This window comes from Calidris pugnax, unplaced genomic scaffold (assembly GCF_001431845.1).
Source record: "Calidris pugnax isolate Ruff unplaced genomic scaffold, ASM143184v1 scaffold29, whole genome shotgun sequence".
Taxonomy (NCBI): Eukaryota; Metazoa; Chordata; class Aves; order Charadriiformes; family Scolopacidae; genus Calidris; species Calidris pugnax.
Genome location: NW_015090768.1, coordinates 1,335,087 through 1,358,667, shown reverse-complemented (window position 1 = coordinate 1,358,667; position 23,581 = coordinate 1,335,087). Strand labels below are relative to the sequence as shown.

The window sequence follows — 23,581 nt, the reverse complement described above, 5'->3', positions numbered from 1 at the left end:
TATGACTATAGACAGATATTTCATCTGTGACAACAGAGGTTGTCCTTCTGCTTTTTTTTTCTGAGGTGTTCTTTGCCTTCTCTGACAGCTTCCATCCTTCTTCCTCAATTAATGTGTAGATAGTTATTGAGTCCTGACATTTTCCATCTCAGATTCATCCTTGCCTTTTTCTAGCACATCCCCATTTTTTTTCTCTGGCTTTCCCTTTAGAAATAATCCTGGGTTTGATCAATGTTCATGCTGTCTTTAGGGCATATTTCAGTAGAAGTAGGAATCAAAAGGACTACTACATAAGAAACCTTCGTTGAGAGTGAAATCCTTTTACTCTTGTTTTTTGGGTTAGCTGATTCAGTTAACTTTTAGTCATCAGATATTCATTAGCACCTTTTGAATTTGGTTCATCCCTGTTAATTATTCAGCATCTTAAGTTAGGTCTTCCTGCTCCCTAGCAAAGTAAATGGGAAAACGGGGCCAAAACTGCATTTTCAGTCTGGCAGGCTAAAACTGGGGCTGCCTTTAATTGATGTTCATTCGTTCCAGGCAAAACTAGCACATAAGAGTATAAAGCATGTGCTGAATTCCTCAGAGATTTGAATAATATATTGTATATCCTGGTGAAACATAGGTTATTTTTAGTCAGCTTTTAGTAGTGGGAAACTTAGAGCCTGTTTCTCCTCAGTCTTCAAGATGGTGTTATCTTGAGATTCACTGTGAACTAAGACTGGTTTTTCTTTGTAACCCATCCAGTGACGTGTAAGTAAATAGCTGTTTGTGATTGTATTGTGGAATGCTTTAGGCCTGGGTAAGATTTAACTGCTCTGCAACAGGTAAACTATTAACACTAAGGATTAATTTTACAATGGAACTTCTAAACGGATTCATTAATGACTTTAATGTTACATTGCAAGGTTTAAAATACTAAACCTGGAAGAGACTCCTGAATGTGACGTTTTAACAACTTTGAAATAAAGGTTACTGTGTACAACAAAAGTGTGAGAAAATATTATTTGAAATGAATACAGTAGATAATCCAGTAATGCAACATATTTACCTTTATTTGCTTTTTATTTCTTCAGAAAGCAATGGTATCCATTTATCGTGAGCTCAATTGAAGATAGAGCTCTGGATGTTGTTGTGCCAGGAAATAGAGCATGTAACGGCTGTAACTGTCTCAGCCCTATCTTTGTAGAAGTATGGCCAACAAAAAGCACACATTAATTCAGGAGCAGTATTATATTGTCTCTTTCTTTATGCTTATCATGTACACCTACTTGTGTCCCTGACGCAAATGCTTTTCACTCGGGAATTTTTACCTATTAGAGATACTTTTGTTATTTATGAATACAGTTCTTCAGATGTGGGAGTAATTCAGGCGTGATTGGAAGTTTGGGATTGAAGGTTTGGATAAATCTTTGTGCAGTCACTGTCTCCTGTCTGTCTGAAAGCTGGCCAGGGTTTTAAAGGGAATACCATGATTTCATTAAAGTCATTTATGGCCATTAGCTCATTTGTTTTGCCAGAAACCGTGAACTCAAGGCATTTTCTTGGTTATTTGAAGTGTTTCCAATGTGTGGAAAAGTGTCTTCTAAATAAGGCAGCAAAAGCAAACATGCAAGAGCATGAAAAAGTTATATTTGGCAGCGATTACCATGGGTTACCATGAGTGGGATTACCATGAATTATGATTATTACAACTGAATTGTATAATGTGAGTTATGATTTATGGAATGTAAAAGTTTTAAAACTATTGTGAGTGATGTCAATATCTCACCAAGTATTTAGTAATCTCTCTAAGATACTCTTCGTGCTGGTGTTCAAGTATTTGTAGTTTTTTCAGTATGATGTTCCATTACTGGATTTAAAAATTATTTTAAAACTATTCACCTTATTCTGAACCTACCGTGAGGTCCACTTCAGTAGCTGAGAGTCACATCTTCTCCCTGTAACTCCTGCAGCTACTTGTGAATGGAAGAGTAGATCCAAATGCAATATGGATAAAGATTTATGTGACATTTTTGGCTGTGAGTTTTATTAGCACATTAATTATATTACATTACATCATTTAAGCAATGAATATTTAACTAAGCATTACTCATAATTGCACCTTTCCTGTTCCACCTTTGTAAAATGACCTCACATAAAAAATATAATTAATCTTTTCATAAGAAAAATATAAGTAATTACACGAAAGAGATAAAAATATCACAAGCTAATGAAAAATCTCATCTAAAATTCCATTGGGCACATTTGGCAGTGTGCTTTATCTTTGATATAGTACCAGCGAACTGAAATTAATCTGCCCCCATATAAATGTTAGAGTTTCTGAAACTATGGATCCGACTGTAGAGATTACACAAAGTGATGTTTAAAAGTTGCCTTTTAAGATGAATTTACAGTGGTACAGACTAAACCTTTTAAAGTAAAAATTTTGGCCAAAGGCAGAATGCAGTATGAAGTGCACAGGTTTTTACCAAGTTGATTATAACTTCGGTTACTGTTCATTACAGCTGTGAAGAGTTTCAGAGTTTCACATTTCAAAATTTGTCATTTTGTATATGTATAAACAGCAATTAACCAGGAATTATTTCACTGTTTCAGTCACCTTTTGCTATTCTGAAGTGACCAGTCACAGACATAAATCCAGATTATTTCTCATGTAAAGCCCTTTACTGCCTAAAGCATGGTTGATACTAACTTTTGGTTCACTTTCTTATGATATGTTTTTGTTTGACTCTCTCTTTTATAACAACCGGGCTTGGGACCTCTGCTATTAGGAGCCAAAACACTTTCTAGTGGTTTATAAAGAAGCTGATAACAAATTTTAAAATCTGTATCAAAAATGTCGCAATTTATATTACTTTCAGTTGCTTATAAATGTAACGTGGGTCACTTTCCTTGAGTAACTGGGGAAAGTTATGCCAAGATTGTATGTTTGTTTTTGTACTAAAGTAATTATTGCTAGCTTTTCAGTTCAAGGACTTCAGCTCATGTTTTGAAGGTGGAGTCTATGGTGTACATCAGTCTGACGTATTTCTTTTTGCAATAACAGTATTATTTGAGCTTTATTTTTATCTAAGCAAAGCTTGAACTGACATTTTGCAAGTAAAAATCTCATCTTGGGTATCTCCTCGTCTGTTACAGGTCAATGCACAAACTGACCCAGCTGGAGAGACTTGATCTGGGCAATAATGAATTCTCTGAGCTGGTAAGAAATGCACCATTTTTTAAATAGAAAGCCTGTGTGTTTTGGGTACTCTGTGTAGGGGGGATTAATATTTGACTTAAAAAGCATTATTGTATTGTGGCCACGTGCTGTGGTCACGTTTAGAACAGAAGAGGGATTGTGGTTCATGAGGTGACTGCTGATAATACACTATGCTTCATTTACATCATCAAGGTCAGAGATGGGTCTCCCTCTGAGCTGGTTGCTACAGCTGGAATATTGCAATGTGGGATGAATTGTTCATCTCAATATAAATGAGATGAAAATCACAAATATAAATTTGTATCGATGACATGTTAATTTCTTAATATCTGTCATTATATCCTGCAAACATTAGCAATTGCTATTAGCAGAAGTCAGTTTTGGACTCCAGAAGCAGTTTCTGTCCCTAACTCACCTCTAAGATGAGAATTCGTTTCCCTGAGATCTAATAGCTTTCGGGAATTTTCTCTGGTCTCAGCATAGAGAATAGTCAAGTTGCCATTCCCTTTAGGTCTGTTTTTGCTACATCTCCAGGAGTCAACAATTCTCAGAAACAGTATGAGGGTGTTTCAAGTGTTTTAAGGAGAGCTTGCTGAGTTCCTCTGGCAGGAGCTGTAAATATGTTAAGAGAAGCAAAACTTAGACAAACTGCTGCCTCATCATTTTTGAGACCCGTCACTCATAGGGCTATTTGGGAGAGCCTGTGATTTTTTCGGGCAACAAATTAATTCTGTGACACTCATGATGGCACTGATGGGCAAAATAAATGTGTGTGTGGGTTTTATCCCCCGACAGCCTGTCTGGTGATGGTTACCCTTGGGGACTGGACCCCCTTTCCTCCAGAGACACAGAACAACCTGTAAAAATAGTGCTGCTGAGTCAGGGCTTACAATTTTCTGAGGGTGATGTCTCCCGTGGATTTAATTAAAATTAAGGTATTTTCACTTTAAGCAAATTTTGAAATGTCATCTAGTAGTAGAAGGCTGTAGCAGAGTCTACATCTGGTTTATGGACAGTGCACCATCTTCTACCATTATGGTTATAACCCTGTTAATGTTTACTAATTTACACTGCTATCTAGGAGAACATAGATGGCTTTATCTCAATTTTTAGTTAAAACTAGATTATTTTTTTGCATGAATAAATAGAATAGAAATTTCAGAAGTGGTATTCGAAATTTTAATCAAAAGAAATATATATATGCACGCTCTGAATTCAGAGTTTGTCTTTGTTGGGGTTGGTTTGGGTTTGTAGTCTTTGTTTTAAATGATTCCCAACATCATTCTGTGTTTTTGCATTGTAGCATAAGAATAGTAAATCAGGAGTCCAGGGGTCCCACACTGCTATTGGGACCAGGCTCCCCAGGTTGATTCATTTTTCAGGAAGCTGGTCCAAAAATTCAGAAGCCAGAATCAAATGCCAGATGCAAAATGGGAGGGAGGGAACGGCATGAACCTGCAGAAGTGTCATAGGAAAAGTGGTTCTAGCTTAAATCAAGATCACCTGGAAAAAAAGGATCGAAAGGTCCTGGTTTTGTGGATTCTGAAAATTTGATTTGAGTTCCTTCTTATTGAGAAAATATTGCCCAGAACCATGGTGGTGTGGAAGAGCTTCATTTCTTTGACAGTCCATCTCTGGACTATTTGTGCTGGGAGACTGTGCTCCACGCAGACGTGGGAGCGACAGGAACAGAGTTACCAATAAAAGTAGTTGCAAAAATGAAATAATTCTGTTCATTCATTTTCCGGAAACAAGATTTCACGGATTGTGAGGTAGGTGTGTGTTCTTAAAATAGAAATTGTCGCTTCCCAAATAACAGCCATATTCGAGTGATTTGATGTCATCAGGGACGGGAGCAATCTGTGTCACAGGTCTACAGGAAAACTGGAATATCACACCATGAGGTGTGGGTCAGGGAGCTGAAATCCGTCCATCTTTGAAGTGTCAAAAAATGGCACAGGAGGAACAATATCCAGCAATCACAGTGCCTGGAAGGAGAGGGAGGCTGGTGGCCTGCTATCTCCACTCTACTCTGATTCTATACCACTTATCAAAGCATTAGTGAGACCTCACCTGGGTTATGGAATGCCATAATCCGTACTCAGGAAATTTCAAATCAAACAGTAACCACAGTGCCTGGAAGGAGAGGGAGGCTGGTGGCCTGCTATCTCCACTCTACTCTGATTCTATACCACTTATCAAAGCATTAGTGAGACTCACCTGGGTTATGGAATGCCGTAATCCGTACACAGGAAATTTCAAATAAAACAGTAATACATACGAGAGAGGAGGTGGCTGCTGCCTTTGAGAAGGATGTCTGTCTAATGAGGGGAATTTAAAAGAAAATTAAAGCTGAGAGGGGAAATGATGATTATCTCTAATAACCTTAGTCAGTGAACACTCTGGAGGCATGAAGAACCATTAATCATCACAGGAACAAATAGTATAAAATGACCATTAATTCATTTAGCCTGGGAAGTAGAAGTGGTTTTAACCGTCGAAGGAAAACAAAATTTCAATAAATTTAGCCAAGGGAAAAGAAATTATCCTCAGAACATATTGACTAATCATTTTTTAATAGAAACACATTATGTGACAACATGGAAAAGTGAGGGATTGAGCTCTCCCCATCAGTAGCTTCCTTCTTACCCAGAGATGTATCGGGAGCTTCTCCCAGAATGTGCCATGTCCCCTGGGCAACTGGAAAATCATATTTCATATGGGAATTGTGACATTGCAAGGAGCTCAGACCACTGGAGATAATTCGAGGTCTCTCTTGAGGTCCTGTGGTGCTCAACAGATCTGTCTGTTTCTAGCTGGTTGAAACAATTCCAGTGAAATAGCATTACAGGCTTCTAAAATGCTGGAATCTGATTCAGTCAGAATCAAATGAAATATTAAATATCAGTTTCTGGCAGACTTTGAAAAAAAAAAAAATCTCTACAACTTGACAGAGCTAAGGCAAGTTGAACATCTTGTTTTACCTGTGAAAGTAGCGTTTTATGGAGAAGAAAAATGCTGCTTAGGCTGAAACATGGAGGTGTTTGTGACCTGATAGTTCTTGATTTTCACAGCCTTAATGAATAAGAAATGGTTTGGGGAATCGCCTTTTTCAGTTCCCCTCACTACTGTCCTACAGTGTCGAAAAGAATAGAACATCTTCAATTAAAGCTTAATATTGTGATTTTAAGGCTTGGTCATTGCATAAGTGTTCTTTTAACTACTGAATAGAACAATTGTAGACATTAAATCCTACATAAACACAGTGTATCCAGGGAAGTGTTCAGCAGTAGGTGTGCCTCTGTTAAGCTACTTTTAAGAGTATAAATCATGCAAAAGGCAGCGTTTAGCATGAGCTGCAAGATGAGATTTGGTCTTTCTTTGCAGTGAACTGTTTCTGAAGCTCCACAATCTCACTTCTCGTTTGCCATGGTCATAAAAGACGCACTCCCAATAGACTGTCTAGAACAAGAACTTGTGAGGAGTTCTGCTTTGTAGCCACTGCTTTTCCAAAGGGTTCTTAAATTTTGCAAGTTTTGAAAAAGAGCAACAGTGGTTAAATGGAATGAAATGAGCTCTTCATGTCATTGGCTCTCTGAAAGTCTGATGTATATAAAAAGAAGAAAAAAAAAAAGAAGGAAAGTGAAGAAGGGGACTTGTTTTAAAGAAAACATTGATTTATATTTAACTTAAAAAAATACTGATTTATTTAACTGTCCATAATACTATATTCTTTTCCTCAGCCTGAGGTTCTTGAACAAATACAAAATCTAAAGGAGCTGTGGATGGACAATAATTCCTTGCAAATACTACCTGGGGTATGAACATTTATTTTATGTAATCAAATTATTTTGTGATATGGTGAACTCTTTACCTTGCAGTAAATAAATGCATGTGCATTTTCTTGAATGGGTACACGTTCCTAGTTATATAGTCATGCATTATTATCAAGAAATAAAAGTCTCACCATAGCCATGCATATGAAAACATTTTAATTGTTGTTTTATTACATGACGGTGTCTAAATGGGGTAATAGTGTCTAATTGTGTAGTTTTCATCGTGAGGGGAAATTTTCCTAGTGTCTTTTCAGTCACCATGCAATAACCTGCAGTTTTATAAAACGTGTTTTAAAAAGGAAGAGGAAATATTACATAATCTAAATAAACTTAAAAAACAGGTGGTATGTACAGATTCAACTATACTAACAGCAATTTTGAGGCAGGAGAACAAAGAACTGTGCCTCTAGAAAGCACTCCATTTAGAAGTGGAACAAGAAATATTTTAAAATCTAAACATTAGGATTATGTTTATGGATTAGTGATGTTTCTGAGTTGTTGCTGCTCCACAGCAGAGCTTTGAGGATTTTCAGTTTTCATTGCCATAAATGATTTTGAGATTTTTCCCCCTAAAATACCTGCTGGAGATCCCCTGCTTCACACAATGACACTCTTCGTTGCTGCAGAGAAACTTTAGAAGTAGGTCTTGCACAAACCTCTTTCAGCTTTCAACATTTGTTAATCAAAATTCAATTTTTTTTGCATTGAGCAGTGACTGGTTTTTGTCTTTATATTCACTTTTTGTTTTGTGCTAAGCAGGATGTTTGCACAGAAAACAACCATTTTCAGTCACTGTCCAAATATCCACTTTTTGATATTGAAACTACTTTTTGGATATTGAAACTACTTTGGATATTGAAACTGCTTTTTGATACTGAGACCAGCTGGAGGTCAGGAACAGAAACATTGCAGTATTGTTGCTGCGGTGACGGAGTAGAAGAAATATCAAATACACAAGAGAGAGTGGGCACAAACCCTTTAACTGTGATTCTTTTCTATTCACAATGAAATGGGTTAATTCTAAAACGTGCTCCCAACACAGTCCTGCTGAGCTGTCCTCATCCCCAGAGAGGGGATTTGGAGTGGGAGAAGTTCAGTAGATCGTGGAACCCCACCCCAATATTTTCAGTGAATAATTCATGTTTCCTGAGCCTGATTCTAGTAGACCCTACATGATGTTTTTATGAAAGCCTTCTCCAAAACAAGAGGTTTTAAACAGTTAAAATTAGCTTTGAGTGTTGAAAACAGAAAGGAAATACCTTAAGGAGTGCTGTTATGAGTAGATGGGAATTGTGAGTACGTGTCCAGCTGAAGAAGCAACACAGCTGTATGGCTGAGCACTCAAACTTTCTCCAGATTTAACGAATCTGGAACAAATTAATTAGTTTGGTATGTGTCGTTTAGTTTGGTACAGTCCCTTCTGCTGTTATCTGAAGGGGAGGGCTGTTAGACCACGGCTGATACCCCTTCAGTGAAATAACTCTCGTAATGAGGATGCTGAAATAACTGAATATAAGCCTGTATTACTATTGTTTGTCTTTAATTAAACTTAGAACCTGGCAGGTGGTGTGTATCTGCTCAAGTAACACTTTGTAACGTGCTATTAAGTCTATAGGGAAGTTAAAACAGCTCGTGTACCTGGATGTGTCAAAAAACAGGATAGAAACTGTGGATTTGGACATCTCAGGATGTGAAGGACTTGAAGACCTCCTGTTGTCATCCAACATGTTGCAGCAACTGCCAGACTCCATAGGTGAGAAAAACTCAGCATTTCTTGTAAGCTTTTATAGTTCAGGATTTCATTTATATCTTTTATTTTTTTAATGATGAGACATTATAATTATAATAGACATTATAATAGGAACTAGAACTTCCACTGAATTCCAAAGGAGTTTGAAACATCTGTGGCTGGACAGTCTACAAAGACCATTTTGTAAAGTCAGGAAAAAAATTCATGGTTAGAAGGTATTGATTATTCTGCTTCACTATTTTAAAGAAAATAAACAAAGAAAGATAGAATTGATGTGATCTAAATTTGAAATTAAGTATAACAGTGATTATGTTACCAGTGTTAAACTCTTGAAGGAAATTGCTGCTCTTAGTTCCAGTGGTGCAATCCAAACTATTCGTTTTCTTTTTTGCCTATATGGCATGAATGTAATTTTGGAATTATTTAGAACATACAGAAATTCTGGAAGCTAAGTGGTTGTAGGTATACCCCTCAATACAGCTGGATAATTCATTTCTTTGTGTTTTCTTTGGAAGCACTTGAGGTCTTCCCTCTCTTCTGTTGCTTCCAGCCAATGAGCCCACTGTATCATTATCATCATCTTTTTCACTTTGCTCAGTGCATCCCTTTGAACGTGGAACTGTTAAATAACCCAATTTTGAATCAACAGAGTCAAGCCTCCAAACTGTGTTGCTAACTAATAATACTGTGCCACGTGTATGTTCCTGGAAGTCCTTTGCACCTGTTTTCCATTTTGGTCTTCTACATCTCACCATAAATTCTAGAATTTTTACTCTTGGTGGTTTTCTGATACACACGTGCAGATGGGTTTTTGAGGGCATTTGGCTTCTGTACAAAAGGAATAAATGTTTGCATTTTGAATTACACATTCTTGCAATTAGATATATTCAATTCTCATCTCCAGATTCCTCTTAGTGAATGGTAAGGGATTTAACAGAAGTAGAGCAAAAAGAGTCATTTTAATACTGCATTTTCAGATGACAGTTGCTGAAATACATTTTGGTGGAACTTCTTCCTCTTAAAATTTTGTTGAAACCTAGATGATATTTGGAACATGCTGATACTGAAAAAGTTTTCAACAAAAATGTTCTGCAATTGAAGTGGGTCATGTTTCTAGTATTCCTTTAATTACACTTTTCATTTGCTTCAGCTTTCATATTACATCATGTTCAGTATAATGTTTTTCTCTGTATTAATGATTAATTTATATTGTTCCCAGCATTAATTACAAATAATCATTTGAAAAACGCTATTTCGATATATCCAGAATTCTTTCAAGGGAAAAACAGATTTTGAAATATTAATACTTGGAGAAGGTGGAAATCTCTTTCAAGCTCTGTTTCTAGCACTTCAATGCAATATTTTTCCCATTTTTTTCTGTTTTTACTTTTTTATTCTTTTCTGCTGTTACTCACTGGTGAAGCAGAAGTTCCGTTCCCGTCTTGGTAAATGTTACCCAGTTGTGCATCTGCTTACACTTAGATATATAACAATTCTTTTAATGATACCAGTTAAACGCATATGCAAATGCCTTTGGGATTCATTCTGGGTTTCTGTTTATCCCTACATATTATGAAGCTTTATAAATGTATCATTTACTTTGTATAGTTTGCTGAAGTTTCAATGCAATATTTTTCCCATTTTTTTCTGTTTTTACTTTTTTATTCTTTTCTGCTGTTACTCACTAGTGAAGCAGAAGTTCCTTTCCCTTCTTGGTAAATGTTACCCAGTTGTGCATCTGCTTACACTTAGATATATAACAATTCTTTTGATTATACCAGTTAATCGCATATGCAAATGCCTTTGGGATTCATTCTGGGTTTCTGTCTATCCCTACATATTATGAAGCTTTATAAATGTAGCATTTACTTTGGATAATTTGCCGACTGTCCTGTTACGACCTGAGCACCTCTTAATCAAAGCTAAAGGACTTGAATTAATAGATAAGTAGAAATACTGCTCTTCCTACACAGATAGGTATAAGTCTTTTTTTTTTTTTTTTAACAGTCTTTTTCAAAACACCAGAAATACACTTAATATTTCACTTGTAGTTCAGCTTAACGTTTAATTAGTGCTTCATTTTGATGACACCGTTTTTCAATGGAAGAGGAATGTGTCTGTGTGGTGTCCAATATACAGATGTTTCCTAAAACCTAGATCAAAGTTACTCAGTGTTAGAAATCATTGTTTGTTTGAGGATATGGGAGATTACAGAAAGTGAAAAAGATTAATTTTCTATTACTTGTTCCTTACCTGTGTTGCAGGGCTGCTGAAAAGGCTTACGACTTTAAAAGTAGATGACAATCAGCTTACAATTCTGCCAAACGCAATTGGAAAGTGAGTATAACTCTCATGGTTTTCAACATGAAGTGAAATGTGTTTTCCTCCTGCTTGTGGACTGTGGGATTTTTTTGAAATAAAAAATAAGACAAAGATGTAGTGAATTATAAAATAATTTCAAATTGTGTACCTAACAGCCGGTTTATAACATTTACATTTGGAGCAACACTATTGCTTCTGGGGACTTACACTGGCATAAGTGATAAGAAGATGAAATGTATCACATTTTCCAAGAAAAAGAACAAAGATATTTTTCTGTATGAATCACTTGATTTAGATGATTAGAGCAGCAAAAGTAGAAGAAATAGAAGTATTTGGGGGAATACATCTGTTTCCATAGCAACAGCCAGTCCTTGATGCTGGAAAGAAAATGGCTGTAAAACTCATCTGTGTGAAGATTCCTTAAAATATTGAAGTAGCATAAATGAAAAAGTCATGACAATTTCAGAGGTGTATACATCAAAATGGGAAAGTATCATACAGGTAATCTCATTGTGAAAAGCACTAATGATGCCCTTTAGCCATCATTTTGTCAGATGTTACGTGATCAGTGGTGCAAAGCTCTGTCTTGTGGGTCTTCAGCCTATTGCTAAATGAAATCTCCAATTTATTGAAAAATTCAAAGCAGACACAAGCCCGTCTCCAAGTATGGAAGTAGGTGATTCTTCATCTTGTTTCAGGCTGCACATATTCCTTTCTAGAAGAATATATCTTTAATATTCATATTTTTGTCATTTTCCTCTACATATTTTAGTTCTGAAATGCCACATAAACTGATATTTGGGAAAAAATTCGGAATACATGGTCCCTGTCTGCCTCCTGCAGCTGCAGCTCCAGAGTTTTCATGACACTCCTTGCAGCAGTGGTAGAGTTCATGCAGAAGAAGTGGAGTTCAGCCCAATAATGACTGTGTGTCTGGTGTGACCAAACACACTCCTGCATCCATTTTATAGTAGTAATTTCAATAATAATACAGATGCTGATATGCCAGTCAGGGAAAAAAAAAATACCCCAATTTGTGAACTATTACAACTGTAGCATCTGAAAGCACAGGTTTGGCTTACCATGCTGTGCTTCCTGCATATCTTTAGATTTATGAGATATTCTTGGAGAGTATTAGAAGTTGGTTATACGAATCAGAGAAATCTTAAAAACCTCGTGTAGCAATAAATTCTGACAGGCAGTGAAAGCCCGTGAGGCTTGAAGTGATTCTGGACACGCTGCAAAAAGATCGATATAATGTCAAAGTTATCTTTAACAATTTTGGGGGTCATTTGTTAAGGCCTGTCATGAAGGTGCTTTCTTATTTATTGAATTGTTCAAATTGAAGGGGAACCCCTCCTTTTTTTAAGCCTAATATCTGTTCAGTAGTGTTTGTCGTGGAGCCTTAATTACGTTGTTAAAGATGCTGCTGCTCTAAACGGTGTATATGCAGAGCAGTAGGTTAATCACCTAATACGATTCCATTATTTTTGAGTGATTGGTTGTGCTTTTTAAACGAAGTACTTTCATTTAATGAGGACGGTGTCTCCCACATCACAATGAACTTCCTCTCTGTGACTCATCCGTTTGGAGAGTTTCCTACTGGGTCTCTGTCTCCTGAGTGGTAGGTGTAGTACCCACTGCGGAGCCTGTTATTGTCGCACAAGGATTAGCCGTGCGGAGGAGGGAACTCTCCCGCCAGGGACCAATTTCACGATGAGACACAGAGCCCTTCAACACCATCTGAGTCCATGTTGCTCACAGTGGAACCTCCAGCCTCGTTTTTGGCAGCCTCATTCAAAGGACAAGCCTGCGAGAGGCAGTTGGAGTTTGACCCAGCAGTTTGCTCTACGTGGTAGACTCAGCTTCATAAAACATTCCTCGTAAAATCAATGGGTTCACAATAAGTACCAAATTGGATCCAAGGACTGGAGATTTTGTCTGTAGGACCTGAGCGAATGCCTGTGCTTCCAGGAAAGTGTCAGGAGGGAGGTTGTGCCCCGTTTGTAGGTCCTGGTGCAGTCACTCAAGAGCCAGCATCTTGTGTTAGAGGGGTGTTTTCTGCCTGTGTCTATTCTGTACCATACCTGGTGGTACTGGGTGATGCAAAGAGAGGTGTAAATTTGTGGTCCTGGGTCTGCAAAGTTCCTTTTGCCTGATGTTGGACAAATTGTGGGTGTAGCTAACTCTGAGGATGTGTGAAACAGGGCTGAGATGGGTTGGACCTACTCTTATTCACAGCAATCTTTGTTCTCCATGAATCTCTCCTCATCTACCCTAGGACATGTAGTGAGCTGCCTCATTTCAATGGGTACCAAAACTGAACTTATCTGATTTTTGTCTGCCCTGCTTTAAACCTATCAAGAACGATCTGAATTTAGCCCAAGAAGACAGTAAGGTTAATGATATTATAGCTAAATGAGCATTGTTGGAATTGCAGCTGCTGTTGTCAACTTACTTTCATGCACGCTCCATGATGAATGAAAAATCACTTTCCGAAGTGGATATTTTTTTAACCATGGTAGTTATAGAGATAAAATACAGTTTCACACTGACTTTTGTTGGTTTTATTGTGGCCATCTTCATTTGTCTGCTAATGATGTCATCAGGAAGGAAAGCAGCTGAGAATGTCCCTGCCAGACAGTACCTTTCAAATAATAGAATTCTGTTGTCTGGTAAAGTCATTCTTCAGTGTCAGGGAAGCTTCCACCCTTACAGTTCAGGGCATCGGATATTCCGATGGCCATTGGAAACACAGCAGTTCTGAATTAGCTTATCTGTTTTCAACCTTTTCTGGTTGTGTTATCATCAGTTAAAAGGCAAAATGTTTGCATCTTTCTTGCTATTTGACAAGCTGGGGCTTGGACTTGCTCTGTGGAGCCCATGTTCTGTACGGAGGAGGTAAACACGACTGAATTTTGCCTTCTCTGAAATTGTTTTGTCTCTGGTTTGAAATAAATTGTGGTGGATCCAAAGCTTTTATTAAAGAAAAGCTCTAACCAGACCCGGCAGAGCTTTTGGATGTGTTCCATGCATCTCTTTCACTAATCACTGGATGACTCACTTTGGCTTTTCACACTACTGAAATATGGCAATTACAGGAAAGTTCTGAGAATTCCATGTTAGGAGGAGCTATTTCTGGTTTCATGTCTCATAAAATTTGAAGGCTGGAAGACCTTTTTTTTAATTAAGAAACTGAAATAAAGGTATGGTAGACGTTCAGTGAGGGTCCAGCTATGACTCACGTAAATACTAAGGAGCAAGGTTTGTAGCAGAGGTAAACTTTTCTTCAGATCTACCAAAATATTTGGGGAAAAAAAGACCAGACAATCTTCTGTGTACCCGGTCCCTTCATCAGTGGACAGGGAGATGACAAACGTTGAGGAAGAAATAATTGCTTGCCATTTAACCTCACTATTAATTAAAGCACTGGAGAGAAAAAGGTAGTACATGTGGAGGGAAAAGAGGGGCAGCAGAAGCCGGGAGTGATGGCGTTTGTAATGGGTGACACAAAACTTGCATTCCAGGAGCTGAACAAGCAGTGCAGGACAGCACTCATCTCAAGAATATCTATACCCAGCCTAATTATTTTTTAGAGATATAGTAGATATTTCTTCAGAATATTTTTATATGTGTATGTATGTGTATAATATATATGTAATATGTACGTATTTTTATATATCTCTATATATAACCTGTAGAGGAGAGCTGGGGAGGGACTCTTGATGAGTGAGGGGAGCCCTAGGAAGAGGGGGAAGGGTTGGACACTGAAAGAGGGGAGATGGAGCTGAGATGTGGGGAAGAACTTGTTTGGTGGGAGGGTGGTGAGAGCCTGGCCCAGGTTGGCCAGAGAAGCTGTGGCTGCCCCATCCCTGGAGGGGGTCAAGGGCAGGTTGGAGGGGGCTTGGAGCACCCTGGTGTGGTGGGAGGTGGCCCTGCCCAGGGCAGGGGGTGGCACTGGGGGGGCTTTAAGGTCCCTTCCCACCCAAACCATTCTGTGATTCTATATGTTCCTGTTTGTGTTACTTGCATTAGAAAAGGTCAAGTTGTGGATTGTGGGAATCAGTGGGATCACCAGTGGGAACGTGCCCCAAGGCAATTTCGGTTGCCCTCCCCAGCGGGATTTCTTTACCTATTGTCTTGTCTGTCTTCGAATGTTCAGATTATAAACTTATTGGTTCGATTCTTCAGCTTTGTCTGAATTGCCCTGATCACTGTCTGTCTGATGTGCTTGGAATCCTTCCTCCCTACAAAAAGTAAGACTGATAATGTGGGGAAACTAAGTGGGCTTCCTTAAACTGCCGTACTGGGCAAGACTGATTAACAGCATCCCTAATAGTTCCTAAAATCACATTATTGTAGACCTCTCCTAGGGAAATCTGCAATAAAGGTTCCCTCTACAGGGCATGGTGTCCATCCTAGTGTGATGCTTTAAAACTTCCACAGGGTTTCAGAGTGTTAATTTTTGTTATCTAGCCCTTGTATAGCATCTAACAAGTGTATTTACGATTTCAGTTTGTCTTTATTAGAAGAATTTGACTGCAGCTGTAATGAGTTGGAGTCCTTGCCTTCCACCATTGGGTACCTTCATAACCTGAGGACCTTGGCTGTGGATGAGAATTTCCTTCCTGAACTGCCCAGAGAAGTGAGAACCCGATTCTGTTTTTAAATTACAAATGGAAATGTTTTATGGTAGACCCAAGTTTTCACCCCTACTCAGACAAAAATCTTTCTTACGTACTCAATACTAAAATAGTAAAATCAATAAATTAATAAATTTGTGTAAAGGTGGGAGCATCACTCAGGAGAGCAAGTAACCCCAGGCATTGCCTGGATTTTACTGGCAAAGGGAGGGCATTATTTTCTGACTTTAGATTCTGTATTTTCTGCTTTTTATTAGAGTAAAAACACGATTCGGCCACCTCCCGACATAAAAGGTTAATGATAATAGATTTTATCGAAGTAGGTATCCTAACTTCTTTGGTTTTTTCATTCCTATAGATTGGAAGCTGTAAAAATGTAACGGTGATGTCTCTGCGCTCTAACAAGCTGGAATTCCTCCCTGATGAAATCGGGCAGATGCAGAAGCTGAGGGTGTTAAACCTGAGCGATAACAGGTACAGTTCACATCATTTTCCTAACCCCTTATACGAATTTATTGTATAGAACGTTTAAACTATTCTTTTTAGGTATTTGTAAAATTACATTTATATAAAATATATTTAAAAATATAAACATTATGTTTAGAATTACTTTATTTAAACTATAAGGTAAAAATCTTGGGTTTTGTTGTGGTTTTTTTTTAATCTTTATGGTTTGGTCTTAGTTCCACTGACATCCAAAGAAAAGTTTGAATGGGGCCAAGATCTGGGTCTCAGTGTTTTAATATACTAAAACCTTTTTACTTTTTTTATCTCCTGCCGTTTCCATGTGAAAGTGTGGTATTTGGCTTTAAAATGGTATATACCTTTGGAGTACTTGAAGATTAAAAAATTGTGACAAGCTGATATATAGAAAATCAATAAATACAAGCGCACCAGCATGTTATCCTGACTCCACTGAAATCAAAAGAAAATTTTCCATTTCCTTCAGCAGAGCAAAGTTTTTTGTCAAAAATCAGATTTTTCTGTCCTCACACCCGTGATGGGATGCTTAAAACGAGCCTTTCTTGATAGCTATCACAGGCTGCTATATGTGTCAGAAAAGACTGAATTCTCCTTGAAATTTGTACATGTGTATGTTCCAAGAACATGTTAATTTTCAGTAAAACCACAGAAATACAATTTTGCTCAGTAGCGCAACAAATGATGTGTGAATACCAGTTTGTTTCCAGTAATTATCATCCATGCTCAGTAAAAATTAGGGGATGGACTTCCCAAGTCTGTGTCTGATTTACTGTCAGCACTGTCATTGCTGAAATTAAGGTTGACCCTAAAATACAAAATGATGTAGAAATTCCTGTAATATATTCGTTTATTTGCTTAATTCTGTTAGATGATTTTCCACGTTGCAATTGTGTACCGTAAAATACATTGTGTATTGACCAGAACGTAAAATTAAACTTAACTCTAGTTTGTGTTGAAACTGGGCAAGTTCTATCAAATCCTGGGTCTCTTGACTTTGGGTTTCGTACTCGGGTGCTTTCCCGGGGACAGGGAGTATTTTCCCACCAGTAATTTGTGCTTTTAGCTGTACAGGGTCTGAAATGGGATTTTAATGTCCCTTGGGGTGACATTCTGGCCAGCAAAGGCAGTCCAGCTTCCCCTCCCTGTCCCTAGTGCCCTTCTCTCCAGGCGTACGGTGATCTTGACTCATGGGTGATAGAGTTGAAAGCAGCCCATCAGAAATACTGTGAATTTTTGGATGGACACTTCCAGGGGCTGGTCCATGGTAGTGGCCCATGAGAGGAGGCACCCAGTGGGTGTAGGAGTGGGTCTACTTCGGCATATGCCAAATTTCACCTCTGGTGTCTACAGCTGTGATTTAAATGGTGCATTAGTGTCTCTATTAGCCTCTTTCTTCTTTATCCCAGTGACTTTCCCTGTGGGGAAACACTGGGAAAGCATTTGTTGAGAGATGTCCTTTTGTCACCAAAAATGCTTGTTCTGGACATGTTCCTCATGGCATGAGGAGTGCCCTGTGGCTCAAGGCACATAGGGTACAGGGATGATGGTGGCTTTGAACTTGCCTTGCTGGAACGCATGGAAAATTTGTGGTCTGAATGGCCATGCATGTCTGGAGTGATGGGCAAGTGGGATGTAGCACAGAAAAAGGGGAGCTCTCCCTCCTTTGCATTAGCTGGAGCTTGTCTGGGTATCCAAGTCAGAAACATTTTGGGACATTTGGTCTAAAATCCTGACTGGATGTCTTTCAGGATGGAGGCAAACCTGCCATAGACCTCTTTGCTACTCAGGCTATAGGGAATCTCAAATTTTTGTGAGTTGACACATTTTGGTGAAAGGTGGGTCAGTGTTTTTAATACTGTGCGTTGGGGTCCCTCTCCAGTGCGTTTTTAATACTATGGTTTCAGCTACCACAGGCTTTCGCTCTTGTTGTGTGTCTTCTGAAGGTCCTCATCACTGTAAGATGGACCTTGCTGATCTTAATTGAATAGAGGCTGTTTTAGTTCCAGGACTTTCTTCAAATATTCATGTTAGAATTCCATTTAACCAGGGAATTAGATTCTGGCTTCTCTTTCCCATGGCATACACTCTTAAGACTTTATCTGTACTTCTCATCTCCATAGCTGGGAGTCCTCTCTCCTTTTATCTTTACAGGTCCAACCTGTTACGGTCTCTTCATCCCTGGGAAATGCAGTATTCGGTTGTGTCGACACGATAAAAGGCAAGGATGGGTTGAATCCTGACTTGCTCTCAGGTTGCTAAGGTGGAGTGTCACGAGGGCTAGTGTGATCTGAGCAGAGCTTAGATGGCTTCACCTGCTGCACTCAGGAAGGTTTTGGTTCCAGATACTTGCCTGGAGATTCATCCTTGCCTTTGCCAGGCATAACGCGGTCTCCAGTGCTTCAAGAACCAATGCAGAATTTCATAAAGTGGTTGTGCAATTACTGCTTTAATTGCATGACCACTGTCAAGACCTCCACCCTGTAATGAGTTCCTGGGGATAGGTGCTTGGAGTTGGCCACTGTTAAGAGTGCACATGGGATTTGTTCAAAGAAAAAAAAAAAAAAACAAACCAAGATGTCTTACCAGTAACCGGTGTTCTTCACAATGTGTAGTCCACATATACATTTGTCTTCCATCTGCTTCTCCTCTCTCCTCAGAGTCCTTCCAGGTCTGAGTCCTGTGATTGAGAGGTAGAATTGTTAGAATGTACATTTGGGCTACACTTCTCAAAGAGCATCGGTTACTGGTAAGTAACCTTTCTTTTAGTTTTAGATTGTTCTTAAAGAAGAGCTGAAAGAATCATCACCTTTTTGTATTTGCACTGCTTCTGCCTCTGTCCTGGGGTCAGAACTCAGTTACTGTTCGGAACCTCACCCACAGAACTGAGATGAAAAGGAGTCCAAAAATTACATGATCCAGTCAAAAAAAAAAGAGGAGGCTCCTCGGTGTACCTTTTCTTTTCTTGTTTAGTTATTTAATTATACAATATTCCTCATTGCCAAAGAGCTAATTACTTCTGCCCATGTATATCCACAAGTGGTTTTGTGAACAGTACGTTGATGGCTGAATATGAATCATGTTCTTTTAGACTTTCATGCCCTGAAAGCCCTGTTATTATCGATTTCCTGAGAGTTACCTTGGCCAACTGTCACAAATAGCAACTTGTCTCTGAGCTTGACTGACTGACTGGCAATGGTGCCTGTTATAGTTAACTTCCAATGGGTTTTGACGTGAATTTTTCATGTTTGGGTTATTATTTTAAATTCTTTCCAAATGTCACCAAAGTATAACCCATCCATCGATGCATCTAGGAAGTGTTCCCCTCAGTGTTTGGTAAACTCTTCATACATTGTATTACTTAAACTAATCATCAGTGGAAACTCTTCCCATGCTCTGAGCTGTTTACTTAGGGCATAACAAAATGAAAAATTAGTACCTCATACAAGTATCTAGTGGGTTATTTTACAAAGGTGTGAGAAAAACTATTAACAAGAAAGAAAAGTTAAAATGATGTCTTTCAGTAGGCTTACAATGAAAGCAATGGCCGCCTTCACCCCATAAAACCCATCAAATATCATCAATTGATATTTCTCATATCTAAACAGTATCAATGACATTTTCTTTGTTTTTCTTGTGTTCCATGGATAATACTCATTAGCTACTCTTAAAGTGTTTAGCCCTTAAGAACTTAACAAGTGATGTGAAAGCTGTAATCTGGGATTAATGATGGAAGGAATTATTCCAAAATCCTCATTCCAGAATGGCCACTGACATGGGGCTCCTGGGAGGTTGTGCAGTCGTGTGGTACAACGGCTCAGTGGTTAGGGGTGTCAGTTCAGAAGTGTGCTGGTTTTGCTTTGGTTTGGTTTTATTCACCCAAGGAACTTCAGAGGAAATTTTTTTCTCCTTTTTTTTTCTCTCGTAAGAAAACATTTTGTATGTGAAAATTAAATACTATAAAAAGAACACATGCATTTCCTGCTTTTCCAGACTCTTTCTGTGGGTAGTTGTTAATTTCTGTAGCACTAAAACACATGCATTTCCTGCTTTTCCAGACTCTTAGTGTGGGTAGTTGTTTTCTTGAAAAGTTGGTCCTTTAGAATTTACTGTAAAAGAAAAAAGTTATTAGTAACTTCTAAACTTTTACATTTATCAATGTTACACGTGATTTTACCTGTAATTTAATCTAATTAATATATACTGACAATTTCTGTAGCACTAAGAGATTCCTTTACGTTGGCTGTCACATTTTCAGCTCTTTTTGCGAATCAGATGAAGAGATTGTGAATTGGGGTTATTAGGGATTAAATAATTGCGGAGGAATGGAAGTGTTGCAGGTGGCTGGCAAAGGTCAGAGCTGGTGTAACTGTCTGAATATTTGGAAATGCTGTTTTTCCCAGAGGTGGAAATCCCTGGATCCCTGGGTGCAGTCAGCAATATTTGGAAATGCTGTTTTTCCCAGAGGTCACATCCCTGGGTGCAATCAGTAGATGCCAAAGGAGTGGGTGCTGGGGCTATGGCCATGTTTCCCTTGGTCCTGGTGCTGGTCTCAGTGCTGGCTGCTGGGCTACGGCGGCTCCAAACAGCCCCTTCCCTGAGAGAAATTACCTCCTGGAAAGGTTATTTATCCAGCCTGAGTAAAACCATCCATAGGAAGAATAACTCGGTTTGGTACGGCATAGTTTGCCTGTGAATTTTAAGTTAATTCAATTTGGCCATCTTCTTCATTAACTGTCTACGCACCAATTACAGTGTAATCTAGTGTTGTGAGTGTAATTTCCCTTAGATTTATAAAAACGATTACGGATGTGATTTTCCAAACTGTCTAGTGAGAAGTTTCAGCGTTTAAGCACAAAAGAAGAGCTCTCTGTTGAATAGCACAGCCAGAAACTTTGCGTTTCTTTGTGCTGATACCTGTTTGCAGTGCTGTGTTAGATCAATGGAAGCAGTGCAGATTAATCACTTTTTTTCAATAACTAATGAAGAATTTTCTCTTCAGAGGAGGCCAAATCCTTTACCAAGAATGATGTGAGTTAGCTCTTTGAAATCAGCGGAGTTATGCTGATTTATACCAAATAGGATCTAGCTTGTAATATGTAGAAAGTAATCAACATACATCCATGCATAATTAATGTTTGAGACCCTTTGTAGCTGTTGTATACCCGTATTGGCACCAATGAAGCTAGAAAAACATTTCTGTATTTACCTCTCATGGTTAAACTGACACATACATCTGGATAAACACTAATTAAGAATCTTTATGTTAACTATTAAAGCTTAAACTTGTAACCTGAATTTATAAAGAATGTCACATACTGAACTATTCCACGCTGCATCCATTTTATGATAAGAGAGGAATGAAAACTAAATTTCAGATAATTTAGGCACTCCTTACTTTCTTGTGGCATTAATTCTAGGTTAATTCTGCTCTAATCTATACAGGCGGTGAATTGGAGATTAGCTCATAGCACACTATGTGTGTGTGTGCATTCCTGTCAGTTTATTTCACTTCTATGGATAAGTTGTTTCTAGGATGAGGTATTCTTATTAAAATCACAGTCTTTAAAATGCATTTCTTGCAGTCTGCTTTCTGAAATAATGCGGTTTTTAATGGCAAGGACTTTGTGGCAAAAATGCACCTTAAGTAATTCTGTAATGGATATGATTCCGAAGCACCACAGAGAGGCAATGGTACCACGGCCTGGGAGATGCTCCTCTCCCAGAAATAGGGGTGGATTTCTGATATTAAGAGGTCCGTAGGAGTATTGTTGATTGAGTTACTGGTATTTTGGGTACTGATAGAGGGCAAAGGATTCTCTGGGTGCAGTTACCCACCGGGGGGTTGCCGTGCTATGAGTGACCATCTCCGTAACAGCCTTTCTCTCCACACTATGGGACTGTCTCACTCTCCCAAAAAAGGGCTTTTCCTCTGTTTTTTGTGTTAAGTCCCATTTAGCTTTGAGGACAGTCCTTTGGCGGGTGATTTTTTCCTCCATCTCCTTAACCTTCTGTAGCACAAAGGGGAGAACATCGGTGTGTGGTTGGGACAGGACTCTCCCCTTGGTACAGTAAAAAGTAAAAATAATATGTTCAGAATTAGTGGGAATTAATTTTCCACAAGTGTTGAGTCATCATTTCCCCATTCAGGTCACTTTCAGGAAATGTGTTTACATGTATAATTAAAACGCTGGGCTTTTTACTATTTCATTTCGTTTTGTCATTTAGGTTCACTGTGAATATTTGTATTACTTTAATCTTTTTCCTAACACTTCTGCAAAATTGAATTTTCAATAGTCTTAGAGTATTCAATAATCTTAGCATCAAAACTTAAATAATAAAAGGATTTCTGTTAAATACACTGAAAGCTGTCAGGTCTTCTCTAAATCTCCCTGGGACCAAGATTTTTTCTGTTTTCTGTGTTTTAAACTGTACCTTTGGTTACATTTAAGCCAAGGCAAAAATAGTGGTATCTCCTTAGTACCTTTAGGGTATGATGTCAGTAGTTTGGGATTCCAAATGCCACTCTTAATGTGGAATGCCCTTACTAAAATATTAAATTTTAGTAAAAGCGGAGAGAAAATAAAGATATGGAATTATAGAAATTTCAGTATGAAATCTTTAAAAGAAGCTATTGTGAAAATGAAGGATTCATATTGTTCCAATATTGTTGTTTGCAGACTGAAGAATTTACCATTCACTTTCACTAAACTTAAAGAACTTGCAGCTTTGTGGCTTTCTGACAACCAGGTAATGACTTGCAATATTTCTGTTTTCTTTAGTATAGTACAAGGGGTCTGAGCAAGGGCCGTAAATGAAACCTATAATTTAATACATGATTGTAATAGAGTTTTGGAAGCGTTTGCTCCCAGTCCAGCTTTATACTTTCATATCGAGGTATAGATTCTTCTGGCTGTCATTTATTAACTTGGAAAGATCACCTTTGCAGGATTTATTACTTGCATCTAGCTAAGCTTCTGTAGCCTTACAAAAGTAGGAAATAAAGGCCAAAAGTATCAAGAGAATATTTTTAAAATACAAATTCAAGAGGTAAGACTTTGTTGTCAAACTTGTTATTAGTTTATCCCATCCTTTACTCCATCTCTGCCTATATTTTCGTTGTCTTTTTCCCTTTTCCTGTCCGAGCTTCCATTCCCGCATATTTTAAACTCCATTAAAAGTCAGTGGGAGTTTAATCATGTAAAAGGTGCACAAGAACTCTCAGTCTTGTTTTGGAGAAAACTCTCATTTAAGCTCTTTTTAAATTTAAATGTGCCTTTCTTTGTTCCAAGGGATTTGGTTTCGCTACTCTATATTCTTTAGGATTTTATTTTAAAACAAATTA

At 38.2% G+C, this 23,581-nt stretch overlaps 1 protein-coding gene across 5 annotated transcripts in view; it reads left to right on the top strand.

Moving 5' to 3' along the window:
• LRRC7 (leucine rich repeat containing 7) overlaps positions 1–23,581 on the top strand; it is a 117,425-nt gene that overhangs the window by 24,925 nt on the left and 68,919 nt on the right. For all 5 annotated transcript variants that reach the window (XM_014937591.1, XM_014937552.1, XM_014937561.1 and 2 more), the window contains exons 6-12: positions 3,142–3,205; positions 6,949–7,023; positions 8,650–8,794; positions 11,056–11,128; positions 15,629–15,758; positions 16,115–16,230; positions 22,917–22,986. In XM_014937591.1, coding sequence (XP_014793077.1) covers positions 3,142–3,205; positions 6,949–7,023; positions 8,650–8,794; positions 11,056–11,128; positions 15,629–15,758; positions 16,115–16,230; positions 22,917–22,986 — 673 coding nt within the window. The remainder of the gene's footprint in view (positions 1–3,141; positions 3,206–6,948; positions 7,024–8,649; positions 8,795–11,055; positions 11,129–15,628; positions 15,759–16,114; positions 16,231–22,916; positions 22,987–23,581) is intronic.